This window comes from Papio anubis, chromosome 20 (genome assembly GCF_008728515.1).
Source record: "Papio anubis isolate 15944 chromosome 20, Panubis1.0, whole genome shotgun sequence".
NCBI classification, from domain to species: Eukaryota; Metazoa; Chordata; class Mammalia; order Primates; family Cercopithecidae; genus Papio; species Papio anubis.
This window is the reverse complement of record NC_044995.1, coordinates 32,179,497-32,202,210: the sequence shown is the minus strand read 5'-3', so window position 1 is coordinate 32,202,210 and position 22,714 is coordinate 32,179,497. Positions and strand designations below refer to the sequence as shown.

The window sequence follows — 22,714 nt, the reverse complement described above, 5'->3', positions numbered from 1 at the left end:
CAGTTGCCCAGGCTGGAGTGCGGTGGCGCGATCTCAGCTCACTGCAAGCTCTGCCTCCCAGGTTCATGCCATTCTCCTGCCTCAGCCTCCTGCTGGGGCTACAGGTGCCCGCCACTACGCCCAGCTAATTTTTTTGTATTTTTGGTAGAGATGGGGTTTCACCGTGTTAGCCAGGATGGTCTCGATCTCCTGACCTCGTGATCTGCCCATCTCGGCCTCCCAAAGTGCTGGGATTACAGGCATGAGCCACCGTGCCTGGCCAGCTAATTTTTATAGTTTTAGTAGCAATGGGGTTTCACCATGTTTGCCAGGCTGGTCTCAAACTCCTGACCTCAAGTGATCCACCCACCTCTGCCTCTCAAAGTGCTAGGATTACCGGCATGAGCCACCACACCTGGCCAAAAGCCTAGGTTTCTTATTAGAAGATAGACTGTGATACTAAAAGCGAATATAATGGTACATATTACCTGGCTGCATTTCAAACAGGTGATAGTGACACCGCACTGAAGCACCAAAGGGGGTTCTTATTGGCTAGGCCAGAGCTCCTTGTGAAAAAAGTTAGGCCCATTGGCATGTCTAAAGGGTCCAGCTGGATGGACAGAACCCCATGAGCTGTTTTGATTAGACTCTGAATTTAAAACACCTTGGTGCCCAGTAAAGAGGACATTTTCACATTTAGCAAAATGTGATATAGTGTGTGGCTTGAATTTTATAAATCTTCACTGAGGTAATTGCTGATTGGATTTACCTGGCCCGAATGGAAAATAAAATAAAAATCATCTCTGGCCTACTGTTCTTTGGCAATCTTTTTTTTTTTTTTCTTTTGAGATGAAGTTTTGCTCTTGTTGCCCAGGCTGGAGTGCAATGGCTCGATCTTGGCTCGCCGCAATGTCCACCTCCGGGGTTCAAGTGATTCTCCAGCTTCAGCCTCCTGAGTAGCTGGAATTACAGGTGCCTGCCATCAGGCCCAGCTAATTTTTTTTGTATTTTTAGTAGAGATAGGGTTTCCACCATGTTGGCCAGGCTTGGTCCTGAACTCCCAACTTCAGGTGATAAACCTGCCTTGGTCTCCCAAAGTGCTGGGATTACAGGCCTGAGCCACCATGCCCAGCCTCGCAGTCTTTTTATACATATAGACATATATATAAGATAGGTGGTTAGATAAACATATACATGGAAAATGGGTAACATAAGTATGTCAATGTAGTTTCCCTTATTGTATATGTCCTGTGGAGAAGCCTCAGAATAAGTAGGTCGGAGGTCATTTTCCTTCCCAACTTCTGCAGCCCAGATGAGTTTAATGAGCCACTTAGACCATCTTAGATGGATATAAGTCAATTAGCTAAACTGGGAAAGTGAAGGCATCCAGGCAGGACCCAAATGGCAAATATGAATCACATAGGCATACAGTGAGAAAGGAAGCAGGGCCCTGAAATGCTAATCTGGAACTAGAGTCTTACATGGCTTTACCAAAAACATACTTCCCAGGCCATGCACCTAAATGTGAAGCTTTCTTGATATTTAAACATAACATTGTATGGTTGTGTTCCAATCTGAGATGGTATGGATCCATATAGGTGAGAGTAAGTTTATATCTGCATCCTCAGTGTAGGCTGGGAAATTTAAAATGTTTGTTGATTAATATCTTTTGTATACATAAATATCTACGTAGGCAAAGTCGTATAATTCTATATGTATGCATTTATCTACCTATGTATATCTACATACAGATCTAGCTACCATTTTTTCCATATGCGTACAGAATAAAGATACAGGAGGTCAAAGGATATACAGGTATTTTTCTACTTACAGCAATGTAAAGAAAAACATCAGTAAATGCAAAAATCTTATTTGCCCTTTAAATTTTATCCATAAGAATACAAAAATGGAGGTATGCTCTGATCTGCATCTTGCTGCATTTAATGTTTTCAGAGAAAGAATTGGCTTTTATTGCTCACATCTGTTAGCAAAAATGCATTAAGGCCATGAGAGTCATTTATTGCCAAGTCAAAAATGGCCTTTTTTATTCTGGTGAACATGAAAACATAGATAAACTAGCCTCAGCTGGAAGGCCTTAACACAAATTTGCAAATGAGAAATAATTCTTTTTAAAGCTTCCCTCAATTTTAGAGCTCTTATTTTCAAACACGTGACATAGAAATAGAATCTTTTTTTTCTTTGGCAGGAGAATCTCTTTTTTTTTTGAGACAGAGTTTCATTCTTGTTGCCCTGGCTGGAGTGCAACGGCATGATCTTGGCTCACTGCAAACTCTGCCTCCTGGGTTCAAGTGATTCTCCTGCCTCAGCCTCCTGAGTAGCTGGGATTACAGGCACATGCAACCATGCCCAGTTAATTTTGTATTTTTAGTCGAGTCAGGGTTTCTCCATGTTGGTCAGGCTGGTCTGGAACTACTGACCTCAGGTGATCTGCCCACCTTGGCCTCACAAAGTGCTGGGATTACAGGCGTGAGCTAACATATCTGGCAGAAATAGAATCTTATCTTATTGTTTTGTTTGCTCAAGTAGTGACATTTTGGGTAAAAAAATTAAACACGAGGTATCTGACTTGAAGATAGACTGCTATACTGAAAGTGAATTTCTGGGTGTTTTCAGATGCTTTTTTCTGTAGATTTAGATACAGATATAAGATGTGTAGATAAACATATACAGCCAGGTGTGGTGGCTCATGCCTGTAATTCCAGCATTTTGGTAGGTGGAGGCAGGTCAATCCCTTGAGGCCAGGAGTTCAAGACCAGTCACATCAACATGGCAAAACCCCGTGTCTACTAAAAATACAAACATTAGCTGGGCATGGTGGTGCACACCTGCAGCCTCAGCTATTAGGAAGGCTGAGGCACAAGAATTGCTTGAACTTGGGAGGTGGAGGTTTCAGTGAACCATGATCATACCACTGCATTCTGACCTGGGTGACAGAGTGAGACTGTCTCAAAAAATAAAAAGCAAAAAACAAAACTATATGCAAAGACACAAGAGCGAGACAGAGTCTCACTCTGTTGTCCAGGCTGGAGTGCAATGGTGCAATCTTGGCTCACTGCAACCTCCACCTCCCGGGTTCAAGCAATTCTACCTCAGCCTCCCCAGTAGCTGGGATTACAGGCACCTGCCATCATGCCCAGCTAATTTTTGTGTTTTCATAGAGACAGGGTTTCGCCATGTTGGCCAGGCTGGTCTCGAACTCCTTACCTCAGGTGATCCACCCACCTCGGCCTCCCAAAGTGCTAGGATTACAGGTGTGAGCCACCGCACCCAACCTAAAGTAGGGTCTTTATAGTAATGGGAAGAAAGTCTAGGTCTCTTTTTAGAAGACAGATTGTGATACTGAAAGCAAATATAACAGTACATGGTGTCTGGCCACATTTCTTTTCTTTCCTTTTTTTTTTCTTTTTGAGATTCTCTGTAGCCAGGCTGGAGTGCAGTGGTGCAACATTGGCTCACTGCAACCTCTGCCTCCCGCGTTCAAGCAGTTCTCTAGCTTAGCCTCCCAAGTAGGTGGGATTACAGGCGCCTGCCACCACACCTGGCTAATTTTTTTTTTTATTTTTTATTTTTTTATTTTTAGTAGATGCAGGGTTTCACCATTTTGGCCAGGATGGTATTGATCTCCTGACCTTGTGATCCACCTTCCTCGGCCTCCCAAAGTGCTGGGATTACAGGTGTGAGCCACTGCACCTGGCCTAATTTTTTTTTTTTTTTTTTTGAGACGGAGTCTCGCTCTGTCGCCCAGGCTGGAGTGCAGTGGCGCGATCTCGGCTCACTGCAAGCTCCGCCTCCCGGGTTCACGCCATTCTCCTGCCTCAGCCTCCTGAGTAGCTGGGACTACAGGCGCCGCCACCTCGCCAGGCTAATTTTTTGTATTTTTAGTAGAGACGGGGTTTCACCGTGGTCTCGATCTCCTGACCTTGTGATCCGCCCGCCTCGGCCTCCCAAAGTGCTGGGATTACAGGCGTGAGCCACCGCGCCCGGCCAATTTTTGAATTTTTAGTAAAGATGGGGTTTCACCATCTTGGTCAGGCTGGTCTTGAACTCCTGACCTTGGTGATCCACCTGCCTCGGCCTCCCAAAGTGCTGGAATTACAGGCATGAGCCACCGCACCTGGCCAAATTGGGCATTTAATCCTAACTAGAATGTGATAAGCTGAGATCTACTGAGCTAAGAATTGCCTCTTAAACTTTAATGTGCAGAGAAATCATCTGGTAATTCAGGCCCCACTCTAATTTGATTCTACAGGTGTTTTTTTTGTTTGTTTGTTTGTTTTGTTTTGAGACATAGTCTTTCTCTGTCACCCAGGCTGGAGTGCAGTGGTGCAATCTCACTCCAACTTCTGCCTCCCAGTTTACAGGCATCCGCCTCCACACCCAGCTGGCTAATTTTTGTATTTTTAGTAGAGATGGGATTTCACAATATTGGTCAGGCTGATCTTGAACTCTTGACCTCAGGTGATCCGCCTGCCTCGGCTTCCCAAAGTGCTGGGATGACTGGCATGAGCCACTATACCCGGCTGATTCTGCAGGTTTGAAAGGGGTCCATTGTTTGGCTTCATTCACAGCTAATGCTGAGCTTGCTTGCCCTAGATCACTTATAGCAGCACTCACCTAGACAAAGCGCCACAGTACACAGTCTGAAAGGCCTAGGCGGGTAGATCACCTGGTCTAGAACTCCTGACCTCAAGTGTGATTCATCTGCCTTGGCCTCCCAAAGTGCTGGGATTACAGGCGTGAGCCACCACACAAGAGAAAAGCCTTGTATTGCCTTTCTCTGATTCTGTTTGAGGGTAATACTAGGTTCCTAAAATATATTGGAAAGTGTTCCTTCCTCTTATATTTTCTGAACAACATTGAGTAGAAATAGTGTTAATTCCTTTTTAAACACTGGAAAACTCAGTAAAACTATTTGGGTCTGAATTTACTTATTTATTTATTTTTAATTTAAAAATTATTATTTCAGTTTCTTTCTAGTGTAGGACAATTCAAAAATATCAGGTTTTTTTTGTTTTTTGTTTTTTTTTTTTTTGAGACGGAGTCTCGCTCTGTCGCCCAGGCTGGAGTGCTGTGGCCGGGTCTCAGCTCACTGCAAGCTCCGCCTTCCGGGTTCCCGCCATTCTCCTGCCTCAGCCTCCCGAGTAGCTGGGACTACAGGCGCCCGCCACCTCGCCCGGCTAGTTTTTTGTATTTTTTTAGTAGAGACGGGGTTTCACCGTGTTAGCCAGGATGGTCTCGATCTCCTGACCTCGTGATCCGCCCGTCTCGGCCTCCCAAAGTGCTGGGATTACAGGCTTGAGCCACCGCGCCCGGCCCCAAAAATATCAGTTTTTTAATTGAGTAATTGTGGTAGTCAGGAGTTTGAGACCAGCCTGGCCAACATGGAGAAACCCTGTCTCTACTGAAAATACAAAAATTAGCCAGGCGTGGTGGCGGGAGCTATAATCTCAGCTACTCGCGAGGCTGAGGCAGGAGAATCGCTTGAAGCCGAATGACGGAGGTTGCAGTGAGCCGAGATGGCTCCGCTCCACTTCACTCCAGCCTGGGCGAAAGGGTGAAACTCTTTCTCAAAGTACAAAACCAAACCAAACCATGTGGCACCTATGCACGTGGCAAGGTGAGGAAGTATAGGGAGACCACAGCACATTTCTAGGGCTCTTCTTTTGTTTTAAATAGTGCCTGTGGGGAAAGTCTGTGTGATCCAGTGCACACATCCCTTCCCTATCCCTCTGTTTTCATCCTACTCCTTTCTGTGCCCTCTTTAGGTGAAGGTGTCTGATCACCCTCGCCTACAAGTGTTGCTTGGGGATGTTGTAATGTAACCATATCCATCCTCTCAAAATGAGGATTAATAGAGAAGAGAGTCTTGGGACTTGTGTTCAGATGCACTGCTGTTTGGCGTGTGGCTGCTCTCATCAGTCCACAGCAGCTGTCTGAAAAGATTGGTCCTGATGTAGCCACAGCTGGTGTTCGCAGGGCTGGGTGCTTCTTGTGGTTTGGTGGCTTTTGCTTAGATTTTGTGGCTCTGACCCTCTTCTGCTTATCCATTCCTGGCAGTATCTGCGGGGTTGCCTGGTTTGTTCCAGTTGTTTCCTGGAAGCTTGTTGTGTAACTGTATTTCCCAGGATCTTTGGGATTCTATTCTCACTAGACCAGTCACTGTCCACTGGCCCTGTCCTTATCTTGCTGGAGCCCCCATGTTCATCCTCTCCAGTGGAGCTGGGAAGAATTCTAGTTACTTAGAAATCTTCTAATTCTGATGCTGCTGGGTCATTTATGAAGCTGGAAATCTTGTCTTCGGGTTCATGAACGTTATTCTTTTTGCTTATTTTGATGTCTGATGCTATTTTATTAATAATGTGAACATGCAGTTGCAGGCACATTTAAATATTAGTGATTTTTTTTTTTTTTTTTTTCAGACAGATCTCCTCCTGTCACCCAGGCTGGAGTACAGTGGTGTGATCTTGGCTCACTGCAACCTCCCCCTCCTGAGTTCAAATGATTCTCCCACCTCAGCTGGGATTACAGGCACCCACCACCACACTTGGCAAAGTTTTGTATTTTTTTTTTTTTTTTGATACGGAGTATTGCTCTGTCACCCAAACTGGGCGATCTTGGCTCACTGCAACCCATGCCTGCTACATTCAAGCAATTTTCCTGCCTCAGCCTCCCGAGTAACTGGGATTACAGGCATGCACCATCATAATCAGCTAATGTTTGTATTTTTGTAGAGATGGGGTTTTACCGTGTTGGCCAGGCTGGTCTGGAACTCCTGAACTCAGGTGATCCGCCCACCTTGGCCTCCCAAAGTGCTGGAATTACAGGCATGAGCCACCACACCTGGCAAATTTTTGCATTTTTCATAAAGATAGGTTTCCGCTATGTTGACCAGGCTGGTCTAGAACTGCTGACCCCAAGTGATTCATCTGCCTTGGCCTCCCAAAGTGCTGGGATTATAGGCGTGATCCACTGCAAAGAGAAAGGCCTTGTATTGCCTTTCTCTGATCCTGTTTGAGGGTAATACTAGGTTCCTAAAATGTTTTGGGAAGTGTTCCTTCCTCTCATATTTTCTGAACAATATTGAGTAGAAATGGTGTTAATTCCTTTTTAAATACTGGAAAACTCAGTAAAACTATTCGGGTCTGAATTTATTTATTTATTTTTAATTTAAAAATTATTATTTCAGGCTGGGCGTGGTGGCTCATGCCTATAATCCCAGCACTTTGGGAGACCGAGGCAGGTGGATCACGAGGTCAGTAGATTGAGACCATCCTGGCTAACACAGTGAAACCCCGTCTCTGCTAAAAATTCAAAAAAATAGCTGGGCGTGGTGGCAGGCGCCTGTGGTCCCAGCTGCTCGGGAGGCTGAGGCAGGAGAATGGCGTGAACCTGGGAGGCGGAGTTTGCAGTTAGATGAGATAGCGCCACTGCACTGCAGCCTGGGCAACAGAACGAGACTCAGTCTCAAAGAAAAAAAAAAATTATTATTTCAGTTTCTAGTGTAGGGCAATTCAAAAATATCAGTTTTTTAATTGGATAATTGTGGTAGTTTATGTTTTGAGGGATTAAATCACTTCATCTAAGCTGTTAAATTTTATGTGTATGGAGTTGTTCCTATTGAAGTCTCAACCCTCATTGGGACTGGGTGTGGAAATAGAGCTTTCTAAGAGGCAATTAAAGTTAAATAAGGTCATGAGAGTAAGGCCATAATCCAGTATGACTATCCTCATAAGAAGAGATAGAGGCTGGGCACTGTGGCTCACGCCTGTAATCCCAAGCACTTTGGGAGGCCAAGGGAGGTGGATCACTTGAGGCCAGAAGTTTGAGACCAGCCTGGCCAACATGGTGAAAGCTTGCCTCTACTAAGAAAACAAAAATTAGCTGGGGTGGTGGTGCACACCTGTAATCCCACATCTGTACTCAGGTCACTGAGGCAAGAGAATCACTTGAACCTGGGAGGCGGAGGTTGCAGTCATCCAAGTTTGCACCACTGCACTCAAGCCTGGGTGACAGAGCAAGACTCTGTCTCAAGAAGAAAAAAAGAGAAGGGACAAAGAGACATTAATTATAATATATTATTATATATAATAATGTATATTTATATAATTATATATCTAACACTGAAGATTATAAATGTAGTCTCAATTTAGAATAAATTAACAAAAGATTTGTTTTTGAAAAAAGCAAATGTATAAAATTAATGGGTAACAGATGCCATTAGCTGCTAAAAAATAGTATGACTAAATTCAGTAAATATCTAGCCATGCAAATAACAGCCCAATTAAATGAAGACCCGAATGTGCATGTGGAAAGCATTGCTGTGCAGTGTTTTCTCAGCATTTCCTTCTGCCTCTTTACAGATACCAATTTCCCCTGGGTGACTCAGGGTGCATACTGGGAACTGAGAATGCTGTGTTCTGAGTGATTACTGAAAACATGGTTAATAACTTCTTCCATATCATAATAAAATGTTATAAATCTTACTCTGCCTCAGAAAAGCTTTCAGTAAAAGATTATCTATAGTACTCAATTTGGGTTCATGGAAAATTTCAATATTCCAGAAAATTCAGGCACTTAAATGTCAATGAAATCCCATAAAACATATTTGAATAAGATAAAGTCTTCTTAGCTAATAATTTTATATTACCCATAAATTTAGAAAAAAATAGAAAACCAGGGCTTTAAGCCAAATAACAGCATTGACACATGAGTAGCACCCAAACAAGTACTCTTCATGATCGTTGTTAAAGTAGCAATAGCACCACGTGCTTTCCTGGGACTTGCTGACCTGTTTTCCACTGATATAAAGTGGAGAAGCCATTAAAATAGCAAAGGTGATATAAATTAAATACTTATATGAAATAAAATGTTAAATAAAACATAGCATTTGATGTTGTACAACTATAGGTGAGACTATTAGTGTTAGGTCATATTTTTACTTATATTGACAAAATAACAATTCGCGATATTCTTATTTAGAATAATTTTGTGTTTTTTTTAGATGGAGTCTTGCTCTTGTTGCCCAGGCTGGTGTGCAGTGGCATGATCTCAGCTCACTGCAACCTCCGCCTCCTGGGTTCAAGCAATTCTCCTGCCTCAGCCTCCTGAGTAGCTGGGATTACAGGTGCCCACCACCATGCCTGGCTAATTTTTGTGTTTTTAGTAGAGACAGGGTTTTGCCATGTTGGCCAGGCTGGCCTCGAACTCCTGACCTTGTGATCCACCCGCCCTGGCCTCCTAAAGTGCTGGGTTTACAGGTGTGAGCCACCACGCCCAGCCAGAATAAGATTTCTTTTCTGCTGTATATTTGCTAGCTTTTGATCAAACATTATGGGAGCCCAATAGAGATCAACAAAATGAATCTTTATTTGACCACAAGCATTATTGATGCATATGCTTGTTTTTCTTAAAATCTATTAGCTTTTTGTGAAAGATTTATACTTTTTTTTTCCAGTTTATTGTTTATTGCTGAGAAGTGGCTGTCCTTCCAGAAAACTGCTATCCTCAGCTGTACCCACAATGACTAATAGTTGGTGGAAGTGAAGTGGATAAAGAGCAAATGTGTCTTCTCTGTATCTTTTTTCATCCATCGGCTGAAGAACAGGAGGATGCAGACGATGAAAGAAAATATAATTCCTGAAAGATCATGAAGGAGCTCTCTTAATCAGACAAAAAAACCTCATAGGGGATTTTTTTTTTCATTATTGTACTCTCTGCTTCTATGAGTTTAAATTTTTTTACACTTTACATAGAAATCAGATTATGTGGGCCAAGTATGGTGGCTCACGCTTGTAATCCCAGCACTTTGAGAGGCTGAGGTGGGTGGATCACTTGAGGTCAGGAGTTCGAGACCAGCCTGGCCAACATGGCTAAACCTTGTCTCCACTAAAAATATAAAAATTAGTGGGGTGTGGTGGCACATGCCTATAATCCCAGGTACTGGGAAAGCTGAGGCAGGAGAATCGCTTGAACTCTGGAGCGGAGGTTGCAGTGAGCCGAGATGATGCCACTGCACTCCAGCCTGGTCAACAAGAGTGAAATTCCATCTCAAAAAAACAAAACAAAACAAAAAAAAGGATTCTTTTTTTTTTAATTTTTTTAATTTTTTTTTTTTTTTTCTGTGCTGGGTTATTTTACTTAGCATAATATCTTTCAGGTTCATTAATGTTCTTGCAAATAACAAGACTTTCTTATTTTTAGGGGCTGAAAAGCAGTTCATTGTGTACATATACCATATCTTCTTTCTCCATTCACCTATTGATGGACACTGAGGTTGATTCTATACCTTAGCTATTGTGAGTAATCCACTTCCTTCCTTCTATTTGTGTTTTTTTGTCTTGTTTTGTCTTTATTTTGTTTTGTTTGAGATGGAGTCTCATTCTGTCACCCAAGCTGGAGTATAGTGGCACTATCTTGGCTCACTGCAACCTTTGCCTCCCAGGTTCAAGAAATTCTCATGCCTCAGCCTCCCGAGTAGCTGAGATTACAGGTGTGTACCACCGCACCAGGCTAATTGTTGTATTTTTAGTAGAGGCAGGGTTTCACATGTTGAGCAGGCTGTCTTTCATTTGTTTGTATATTTCTTTCTTCCTTTCCTTCCTTATTTCTAGAAGAATTTTAATTTTAAAATACAAGTTATGACTGTTAATATCCTTCATTTCTCTGTCTTTTTTTGAGATGGAGTCTTGCTCTGTAACCCAGGCTGGAGTGCAGTAACGTGATGTTGGCTCACTGCAACCTCCACCTCCTGCATCCCAGTTCAAGAAATTCCCCTGCCTCAGCCTCCCAAGTAGCTAGGATTACAGGCACACGCCACCATGCCCAGCTAATTTTTTAGTAGACGTGGGGCTTCACCATGTTGGCCAGGCTGGTCTTGAACTCCTGACCTCATGATCTGTCTGCCTTGGCCTCCCAAAATGTTGGGATTATAGGCATGAGCCACCACACCTGGCTGTGATGTTTATTACCTTGGTCTGTGCACAGAGTTACATGGTCATCATGGTGTGTGAGGATCCTTCTGCCTGAATTGCTAAGAGTCAGGGTTTATTCATCACTCCAGGGGAAGTCTTGATCCCCTTGCCCCTGAGGCCATGGCAACAAGGCAGCAGGACGCATCTCCTCATAAGAGATGATCGGGGACCTCTCTCCGGAGGAGAAAGGGAATCCCAGATAAGCCCCCAAGATTGGTGGAAATAAATACTTGGTGTCGCAAAGAAGAATCGGTACTCCAGCAGAAAGCTTTCTCAGCAAGGCAATTTTTCTTCTGCAGAAGGGCACTGCTTACACCTAGCATGGTTGCAAGAGCACACTGAGCAAGGTAGGACAGGGGTTTTTATTCCTAACACAGCAGCTCCTGTAGCTGTGTCTTTTCCCCATTGGCTGGAGTCAGACCGCACATTCTAAGCTGACCCAATTGGCTACTGCTTAAAATTGAATAGGGCTAATTAGGAGGGAAGGAAGAGGCTGTCTGTTACGGTACAAGGCATGTTCTGTCATGTTAGGGCACAGTAAAGGCCTGAAGGATAGTTTCAGCAGAAAGGACAATTGCAGAGCGGGTAAATGAGAAGATAGATGTGAATTACAGATTACGGCTGATGGAAAGGTTATTTACTGTTACAAGGGGCAAGGAGAGGTACAAAGAATGAGGAAGTTAGGCTTGAAAATAGAGAACAAGGAACAAGGAAGCTGAACAAGAAATCTGGACTGGGTGTGGTGGCTCACGCCTGTAATCCCAGCACTTTGGGGGGCCAAGGCAGGTGGATCATGAGCTCAAGAGATAGAGACCATCCTGGCTAACACGGTGAAACCCTGTCTCTACTAAAAATACAAAAAAAAGAGAAAAAATTAGCCGGTCATGGTGGCGAGCTCCCATGGTCCCAGCTGCTTGGGAGGCTGAGGCAGCAGAATGGCGTGAACCTGGAGGCAGAACTTGCAGTCAGCCGAGATCACACCACTGCACTCCAGCCTGGGTGACAGAGCGAGACTCTGTCTCAAAACAAACAAACAAACAAACAAAATAAACAAAAAAAAAAGGTCAAAAACAATGATTGAGCAAAGCCAAAATCTTTTCTTTGTTTCTTATTAATCATCTGGCCATTTCCAAAGGCATGGCAATTATGCCAAGCCATTGAAAAGTTGTGATTTTGATTAATTTTATCCCATTTCAAATGTTTTTTCTAATTGTTACATTTATCATGTTAATCTAAAAGAAACTTTCTACATAACCATGCATTCAAGAATGCATGGGTGTTTACAGTTTAATCTTGTATTACAGTATAGTAGAATCCTCTATAATTAGAAGTTATTTATAAATTCATTGTCAAATGTAAAAACAATTAGATATGTTTTTTAAAATTAAGTTCCATTCTAGGACATTACCTACTGGTCTTCATGGTATTTCTGTAATGAATAGTGTAAAACTGTGTCACCAGAATGGTGTAGACATGCTGATTGAATTAGAATGAGTTCAGCCTTGTTGGTAGACTATCGGTATCCCAGAGGCTGATCATTCACTACAGCTTACTAAATACTGTTCCATAATGCCAGAGAGCACTTTTACCCAGGTTACCCTTTTCCTCCCATTATTGTGGTCCTGTTGTGGTCTCCTGTTTCTCTTAAGCTATCCCAGATGAGAGGTGATTATTTCTTGCATGAACGAGATTCCTTTGTTTTTAAATTTTTATTTTGAGACAGAATCTCGCTCTGTCGCCCAGGCTGGAGTGCAGTGGTGCGCTCTCAGCTCACTGCAAGCTCTGCCTCCTGGGTTCAGGCCATTCTCCTGCCTCAGCCTCCCAAGTAGCTGGGACTACAGGCTGCCGCCACCACGCCCGGCTAATTTTTTGTATTTTTGGTACAGACGGGGTTTCACCGTGTTAGCCAGGATGGTTTTGATCTCCTGACCTCGTGATCCACCCACCTCGGCCTCCCAAAGTGCTGTGATTACAGGCATGAGCCACCGGGCCAGTCCAGATTTCTTGTTTTTAAAAAAATTTGCAGTGGCCATTATAATGGGCATTAGGTTATTTGGTTTGTCATTGTGTTTTTTTCTTTCTCTACAAATTAGTAATTTTGTGTGTCCTTTCAAATCCATTTTCCCATTTGTGTTTTTTTGATGAAAACTTTATCCATTTCTAAATTGAGTTGATTCAACTTTACTGTTTAAAGAGTTGTTTATATATTTTGAATATTAACTCCTTTAACATGTAATATACAAATGTTTTCACCCATTTTCTAAGGGATGTTGTCACTCTTGAATTTTTTTTGATGTGCAGAAATTTTGAAGTCTCGTGTAGTTAAACTTTTATTTGTTGCTCATGCATTTAATGTCATATCTAAGAAAATAATGCCAAGACCAATGTCATGCCTTTTTCTTGTATTTTTCCTAAACAATTTGTTAGTTTTTTTATGTCTTTGTATTTTATTTAAAATGTTTTTGTATCATTAAAGGAAATAATGCAACTTTATTTTATCAGTGTTGATACTGTAGCTTTTAACTGTATTTTTAGTAGAGACAGTGTTTGACAGTGTTAGCTGGTCTCAGGAGTTAGATGGTCTCAATCTCCAGACCCAGTGATCTGCCCGCCTTAGCCTCCCAAAGTACTGGGTATATTGGGTTTAACTGTTGGTTGTATTGACATCTTTGAACAATGAAATTTTTTACCCCTGAGCAAGAATATGATGAAGAGTGTATTTTATATTCACATATTTTTGAATTTACCAGTTTGACTTTTGCTTTTAATTCCTAGTTTTATTCAGTTTTTATTAGAAAACACACAGTGTATAAGTTTAGCCTTTTAAAATGATTTGTTGTTGTTTTGAGACAAGATCTTACCATCACCCAGGCTGGAGTGCAGTAGCATAATTTGGCTTGCTGTAGCCTCGGCCTCCTGGGCTCAAGTGATCCTTTCACATCAGTTTCCTGAGTAGCTAGGACTGTAGACATGCACTACCATACAACCTCCGCCTCCTGGGTTCAAGCGATTCTCCTGCCTCAGCATCCGGAGTAGCTGGGACTACAGGTGTGCACCAGCACGTCTGGCTAATTTTTTGTATTTTTAGTAGAGATGGGGTTTCACCGTGTTGGCCAGGCTGGTCTTTAACTCCCGACCTCAAGTAGCCTGCCCACTTTGGCCTCCCAAAGTGCTGGGATTGCAGGCGTAAGCCAACACACCTGTCCCTAAATGATTTCTTTCTATCTCCTATAATGGTTTGACATTACTTAAAGGTTGTTTCAAATTGAAAAAATAAAAAGAATATAGATATAAATAAAATATAGTTTAAAAATTACAGGAGATTACAAATTATATATGTAAATCTCGAGAGGTCAAAAATGACAAATTTTGTTTATTTACAAGGTTTTATTTATTCATTTTTGGAGACGCAGTCTCACTTTGTCACCCAGGCTTGAGTGCAGTGGTGTGATCTTGGCTCACGGCAACCTCTGCCTCCCAGATTCAAGGGATTCTCCTGCCTCAGCCTCCTGAGTAGCTGGGACCACAGGTGCATGCCACTACGCCCGTCTAATTTTTTGTATTTTTAGTAGAGACAGGGTTTGACGGTGTTAGCCAGGATGGTCTCGATCTCCTGACCCAGTGATCTGCCCGCCTCAGCCTCCCAAAGTACTGGGTTTACAGGCCTGAGTCACCGCACCCGGCTTTACAAGGTCTTATTAAAATTAGCTTTAGTATTGATAATACACTATTACCAAAGTAAAAGTTGATTTTCTCTTGAACAAACATTTCATATATTATTAATATGACAGCAAAGTACTTCTATTCACCTTTTGAATACATTCAAAAAGAGAGAGAATACGAGATAGAATTTTCCCATGCTCTGGTATGGGATGCTCAGCTCAGGGAGGAAGCCCTGTTTGAAAAGGCAGGAGCTAGGCCGGTCTCGGTAGCTCACGCCTGTAATCCCAGCCCTTTGGGAGGCCGAGGCGGGCGGATCACCCGAGATCGGGAGCTCAAGACCAGCCCGACCAACATGGAGAAACCCCGTCTCTACTAAAAGTACAAAAAATTAGACGGATGTGGTGGCACATGCCTGTAATCCCAGCTACATGGGAGGCTGAGGCAGGAGAATTGCTTGAACCCGGGAGGTGGAGGTTGCGGTGAGCCAATATCGTGCCATTGCACTCTAGCCTGGGCAACAAGAACTAAACTCCGTCTCAGGGGGCGAAAGAAAGAACGAAAGAAAGAAAAGGCTGTAGCCTAGGTTGCCGCTCTTTCTTCACTCAGCCCAGTATGTGATCACATCTTCTGTCACTCAGCGACTGAGGGGGCGGGGCCTTAAGCATTATCCAATCAGGGACGCTAGGCTGGAAACCGTCCAATCAGGTACGCAGCTGGAACGAACAGACTGGTTTATGGTGGCCTTTGTTTCTCGCTGCAGCGGGAGCTCCAGGTTTATCTTCTGTGTTGTGTGTTCTGTGCTTATAGAGACCCACCCTCTGTGGCCGTATGACCTGCAAGTATTGGGAGAGCCACAGCTAAACCCCGGAACCCTCTGGAAGCCTAGAAATGGTGAGTGCCGGGTCCAACCTCCCGAGAGAGGGGAGGGGCTGGTTGAAACTGGTGGGAAGTGGCTCTGGCGGGACTCTGCCTCCTCACAGTCAGCTCCACAATCTGCCGCCCGAGTTCTCCCTGCCCAGCTCGGCCTCATTCTCCTTCAGCCATAAGATGGCGGCTGCGGTAACAGCCGGGGCCCTGTCTCTTCCCTGTCTCTTCCCTGCACAGTGACTGTGTCCTGGCCTGGAGCCGTCTTTCAGCAGCTCTGCATCCGCAGCACCGCGTCTCTCCCAGATCGTGCAAGGACCACGGGAGGGTCGTCAGGGGAGAATCCTGACTCCGGGTGCGGGTTCATGAATGGGAAGAGTTTTGGTCCGTGGGGTTGTTAGAAACAAGCGCTCGGTGCCGCAAAACAAAACAAAACAAAAAACCACCCAGCACTTAGAAAATTTCACAAGAAGGCATATTTACTTCTGAAGAAGGGTGCTGCTCGCGTCTATCTTGATCGCAAGAGCACACCGAAGAAAGGAAGGTTTTTTTTGTTTTTTGTTTTTTTTTTGAGACGGAGATTTGCTCTCGTTGCCCAGGCTGAAGTGCAATGGCGCGATCTCGGCTCACTGCAACCTCTGTCTCCCAGGTTCAAGTGAATCTCCTGCCTCAGCCTCCCGAGTTGCTGGGGTTACAGGCATGCGTCACCACGCCCGGCTGATTTTGTATTTTTAGTAGAGATGGGGTTTCACCATGTTGCTCAGGCTGGTTTTGAACTCCCGAACTCAGTTGATCGGCCCGCCTCGGCCTCCTAGTTAGAAAGGGGTTTTTAACCCTAACGCCGTTATTGTCTTTGTGTCTTTGCCCCGTTGGCCGGGGTCTGACCTCACAATCTAGGACGACCCGATTGGCTACTTTCCAAATAAGGAAGGGGTGCGGGTCGCAGATTGGAACTGGCGGTTTGGGTTGCTGACAGAGCGGGTGTCTAGGTACAAGGAGGTACAAAAAAGTTGGTCCTAAGAACAAGGAACAAGAAAGGCCTTTGGAGAGGAGTCTATTATATCTGTCAGGGTTCACAGTTTCTCTTTTCTCCTATTAAAAATTGATGGGGCCGGGCGCGGTAGCTCACGCCTGTAATCACAGCACTTCAGGAGGTCGAGGCGGGTGGATCACGTGAGGTCAGGAGTTGAAGACCAGCGTGGCCAAAATGGGGAAACCCCATCTCTACTAAAAGTACAAAAATTAGCTGGGTGTGATGGCGAATGTCTGTAGTCCCAGCTACTCCAAAGGCAGAGGTGATAGAATCGCTTGAACCCAGGAGGCGGAGGTTGCAGTGAGCTCAGATGTGCCACTGCACTCCAGCCTAGGCAACAGAGCAATTCTGTCTGGAAAAAAAAAAAGGGATTGTGAGAGTCACTGCAAAAATATGAAATAATTTAATCAAAGAATGATTCAAGAATTGTAGAGCACCCAGCTATAGTTTGTAGTTTGTGGTCCATGGAGGGGCTTGAAGAAAAGACATTTATAAAATGCCTGATGGCCGGGTGCAGTGGCTGGCCATCCCAGCACTTTGGGAGGCTGAGGCGGGAGGATCACGAGGTCAGTAGTTCAAGACCAGCCTGACCAACATGGTGAAACCCTGTCTCTACTAAATATACAAAAATCAGCCGGTCGTGGTGACAACGCACCTGTAATCCCAGTACTGGCAAGGCTGAAGCAGGAGAATCGTTTGAACTTGGGAGGTGGAGGTTGCAGTGAGCCGAGATCACGCCACTGCACTCCAGCCTGGGCGACAGAGACTCCGTCTCAGACAAAAAATAAAATAAAACAAAATGCATGATGAAGAAGACAAATTCAATAATTGGTTAGGTATAGTTACATAGTTCTTTAATTTGTACAGTCAAGGTGGAAATTTCCTGGTTATGTAATCAGAGCTTAATTGGCAGTTTATAGTTGTTTAAGCCTGAAGTTTTTTCCCCTAATATAGTAATTTACCAAAAAATGCACTTGAGTTTAGATTTTTGTTTTAGAAGTAGGAATCTGGGGACTAGAGCCTCCTCAGTCTAGTTGCTTGCCACTTAGTTATTTTCACACCCCACAGGGGACTGATTGTCCCTGGCATTTTTCACATATGTCCCAAGCAGGGCCTCAGCTGTACCCCATGTTCCTCAATTAATCATTTTTAAAAAAAGCATTGCCTAACAATATTGAAAAGGTTTTCTGTTTGTAAATATTTCCAATGTGAAGAGGGCACAGACTAATCCCCTGACACTGTACTGTAAAAAATATCTGTGCCTCTTTTTCTTTTATTTTTCCAGAGAACTTACCAGAATGTTTTTGGGTCAAGATTTCCCTTTCGAAGCCGGGCTCAGTGGCTCACGCCTGTAATCCCAGCACTTTGGGAGGCTGAGGTGGGCGGATCACGAGGTCAGAAGATGGAGACCACCTTGGATAACACAGTGTAATCTCGTCTCTAGTAAAAATACAAATACTTAACTGGGCGTGGTGGCACACGCCTGTAGTCCCAGCTACTCAAGAGGCTAGGGTAGGAGAATCGCTTGAACCCGTGAGGTGGAGGTTGCATTGAGCCGAGATCGTGCCACTCCACTTAGGCTGTTTTAGTACTTTCTGGGGATAAACCAAGATACCCACCATGGCTATGTCTGCTAGAGTGTCTAGTGACTATTAGCTCTTTGGTCATTTTCTCCCATAGGACCACCTTAAGTATGGAGTGTAGCCTCTCAAGGGAGCAGCCTTGAGGCTGAAGGGCATCTCCTGGTGCTTTTTTTTTTTTTTTTTTTTTTTTAACTAACACCTTGAGACATGAAGATTGTCTTCACCTAACTTAGCTCCATTTCTTGGAGATACATTGCTGGTCAACCAATCAGATGCTGGTATTGAGGGAAAAACAAATAATTTCTGCTCCCTGGATTCTCTTGGTGGGGACAGAAAAATAGTGAAAAAAAAAATAGTGAAAAGTTCGTGAAAAAACACTCCAAAAGACAAAAAAAATTGACCCCAGTGAGATGGCGTAAAAACTTACAAAGTAAAATGCACCTGGTGCGCTCACTGGGGCATAGCACAGTGTCTCCTGGGAGGGTGGTTATTCAGCATGTAACGGAGCAGGATGGGGTGGGTGATTGGATCTGTACCTTGAGAAGATTTCAATCCGTGCAATCAGGTACGCAGCTGGAGCGAACAGAATGCTGTCTGGGGGCCTTTGTTTCTCGCTGCAGCGGGAGCTCCAGGTTTATCTTCTGTGTTTTGTGTCCTGTGCTTATAGAGACCCAGCCTCTGTGGCCGTGTGACCTGCAAGTATTGGGAGAGCCACAGCTAAACCTTATTTTGACCTCACTATTTTTATTTTATGTTTTTTTTTTTTTGAGACAGTCTCACTGTGTTGCACAGGCTGGAATGCAGTGGCTTGATCCCAGCTCACTACAGCCTCCACCTCCTGGGTTCAAGTGATTCTCATGCCTCAGCCTCCTGAGTAGCTAGGACTACAGGTGCGCACCACTGCACCCGGCTAGTTTTTGTATTGTTAGTAGAGATGGACTAGACTGGTCTCCAACTTCTGGTCTTAAGTGATCTGCTGGCCTTGGCCTCCCAAAATGCTGGGATTACAGGTGTGAGCCACTGCACCCAGCTGACATCAGTTTTTAAGTGTAATTTGCATTTTATTATTAGGGCTTGAAAAGAAAATATTTATAAAGAACATAAAAGAGATGAGTTTCAAAAAATAAATATCTAATCACATATTCCATTTGTTAATAATTCTCGGCCGGGCGCGGTGGCTCAAGCCTGTAATCCCAGCACTTTGGGAGGCCGAGGCGGGTGGATCACGAGGTCAGGAGATCGAGACCATCCTGGCTAACACGGTGAAACCCCGTCTCTACTAAAAATACAAAAAAACTAGCCGGGCGAGGTGGCGGGCGCCTGTAGTCCCAGCTACTCGGAGGCTGAGGCAGGAGAATGGCGTGAACCTGGGAGGCGGAGCTTGCAGTGGGCCGCGCCACTGCACTCCAGCCTGGGTGACACAGCGCGAGACTCCGTCTCAAAAAAAAAAAAAAAAAAAAAAAATTCTCATTTACCTTTTTATTTCTCAGAGTGAGTTTAGGAATTTTCTCAGGTGTATTTTTTTTTTTTTTGAGACGGAGTCTTGCTCTGTCACCCAGGCTGGAGTGCAGTGGCCGGATCTCAGCTCACTGCAAGCTCCTCCTCTCGGGTTCGCGCCATTCTCCTGCCTCAGCCTCCCGAGTAGCTGGGACCACAGGCGCCCGCCACCTCGCCCGGCTAATTTTTTGTATTTTTTAGTAGAGACGGGGTTTCACCGTGTTAGCCAGCATGGTCTCGATCTCCTGACCTCGTGATCCGCCCGTCTCGGCCTCCCAAAGTGCTGGGATTACAGGCTTGAGCCACCGCGCCCGGCTTTGGCCTACTTTTTAATGAGTTTTTTTTTTCTTGTAAACTTGTCTAAGTTCTTAATAAATTCTGGATATCAGATCTTTGTCAGAGGCAAAGTTTGCAGATTTTTTTTTTTTTTTATTCTATAGGTTGTCTGTTTACTCTGTTGATAGTTTCCTTTGCTGTGAAGAAGCTCTTTAGTTTAAATAGGTCCCATTTGTCAATTTTTGCTTTCGTTACAATTGCTTTTGCTAGCTTCATTATGAAGTTTTTGCCAGTTTCTATGTCTAGACTGGTATTTCCTAGGTTATCTTGCAAGGTTTCTTACAATTTCAAGTTTTTCATTTAAGTCTTTAATTTATCTTGAGTTGATTTTTGTATATGGTGTAATGAAGGGGTCCAGTTTCAGTCTTCTACATAGTGCTAGCGAGTTATTCCAGCACCATTTATTAAATGGAGAAATCCTCCCACATTTCTCTTGTCAGCTTTGCCAAAAATCTGATGATGGTAGGAGGGTGGCATTATTTCTGGGCTCTCTAGTCTGTTGCACTGGTCTTGTGCACTCATTGATGTTTTAGAACATCTTTCTCTCTTCTGCTTTTTCCCCCATAAACATTTTTTCAAGTACATACAGTGTGCAAAATTCTGATGTCCAAGAGTTCAAAAACTCTTTAAAAAGTTCCAAAAAGGGGGTTGGGGGGCTAGGGAAGGGACAGCATTAGGAGAAATACCTAGTGTAAATGATGGGTTGATGGGTGCAGCAAACCTCCATGGCGCATGTATACCCATGTAATAAACCTGTACGTTATGCACATGTACCCCAGAAATTAAAGTATAATAAATAATAAAAAGCTTCAAAAATATTTTGATATTCTTTCTTTTCTTAAGGAATTTAGGTTATATGTAGATTTTTCTCTGCTTTTTTGAAATATATGTAAATCATATTAACATTTAAATAAACCTTTAGTCATTTTTCAGGTCCAGATTATCTTTATGTAGTACTTCAGAATTATTGCTTTGTTTTTGTTTCTGAAGTTTATGTTTTTCATTTTTAGTCCTTTAAAGTAGACACAGATTTATTTAGATAAAAGTCCATTTTGAGAGAACACAGAAGCTTAGCACAAAGATAGGATTAAATTTAGCAATACAGAATGATAAAGACTAAAAGATACTAAGTTTCTTTGACAGAAACCTGATTATACAAGGTAATTATCTGATATTTGCAGGCTGAAGTACTTATACTGCACAAGCAAGAACAGTTCAGTGCATAAACTAAACAGTGGAGTCTGTAGTTGTATCTTGCTTTTTATTTATTACTTCAGAACAATTAGCATAGTTATGTATAGGGTTTGTAGGCAATATACATTACACTTTTTTTTTTTTTTTTTTTTGAGGCGGAGTTTTACTCTTGTTGTCCAGGATGGAGTGTAATGGTGTGATCTTGGCTCAGGCAAACTGCCTCCCAGGTCCAAGCAATTTTCCTGTCTCAGCTTCCCAAGTGGCTGGGATTACAGGGATGCGCCACCAGGCCCAGCTCATTTTGTTTACAGACATGAGCCACTATGCCTGGCCTTTTTTTTTTTTTTTTTTTTTAAAAAAAAAAACAGTCTCACTCTGTTGCCCAGGCTGGAGTGCAGTGGTGTAATCTCGGCTCACTGCGATCACTGCCTTCTGGGTTCAGGTAATTCTCTTGCCTCAGCCTCCTGAGTGACTGGGGTTACAGGTGTGCACCACTATGCCCAGCTACTTTTTTGTATTTTTAGTAGAGGCAGTATTTCGCCATGTTGGTCAGACTGGTCTCAAACTCCTGACCTCAGGTGATCCACCCACCTCAGCCTCCCAAAGTGCTGGTATTGCTGGCGTGACCCAAAAACAGTATTTTCTACAATAGTATGAATATAAAGCCACAATGCTTACTTTGAATGGTTCACTTAAATGGTTATTTTAATATTGTTATTTATACTTTTGAAATATAAAGTGTTTTAACTGAAGTATAGTTGCAGTTTTTAAAAATGCTACATACATTGCCAGGTGCAATGGCTCACGCCTGTAATTCCAGCACTTTGAGATGAGAGGCTGAGGCAGGTTAATTACCTGAGGTCAGGAGTTCGACACCAGCCTGGCCAACATGGTGTAACCCCATCTCTACTAAAAATAAAAAAATTAGCTGGGTATGGTGGCATGCGCCTGTAATCCCAGCTACTCGGCAGGCCGAGGCAGGAGAATCACTTGTTCCTGGGAGGCGGAGGTTGCAGTGAGCTGAGATCGCACCATTTCACTCCAGCCTGGGTAACGGAATGAGACTGTGTCTCCAAAAACAAAACAAAACAATACAAAACAAAACAAAAGCTACATATATTATGTCTAGTTCATTAAAATTATTCATACTTAGATATTTATATCTAATATCCAAAGAAAATTTACTACCAAATTGTTAGAGTAGATAACAGTCTGATATGTTTATTACTTTACAGGAATAATTATGAGTAAACACAATTTTATTATCTTTTATTTCACTAAATTGGAATGCTGCTATTACAGGAAAAATAAAGACAGGTGATATGGCCACCAAAAACCATAATAGCTCTTCAGTTAGCTATGTTGCAAGTTGTAATATATTCCATTATATGAACACAGTCAGATTCTATTTCTTCATCTTTTTTTTTTTTTTTTTTTTCTTTTGAGACGGAGTCTCGCTCTGTCGCCCAGGCTGGAGTGCAGTGGCGCGATCTCGGCTCACTGCAAGCTCCACCTCCCGGGCTCACGCCATTCTCCCGCCTCAGCCTCCGAGTAGCTGGGACTACAGGCGCCCG

At 43.4% G+C, this 22,714-nt stretch overlaps 2 protein-coding genes across 2 annotated transcripts in view; one reads left to right on the top strand and one right to left on the bottom strand.

Moving 5' to 3' along the window:
- The window catches only part of LOC101007196 (zinc finger protein 506), a 504,157-nt gene that overhangs the window by 49,326 nt on the left and 432,117 nt on the right, over nt 1-22,714 (bottom strand).
- The window catches only part of LOC103881154 (zinc finger protein 253), a 33,513-nt gene continuing 25,960 nt past the window's right edge, over nt 15,162-22,714 (top strand). The window contains 1 exon segment of the mRNA XM_031660352.1: nt 15,162-15,524. Coding sequence (XP_031516212.1) covers nt 15,522-15,524 — 3 coding nt within the window. The 5' untranslated portion in view covers nt 15,162-15,521.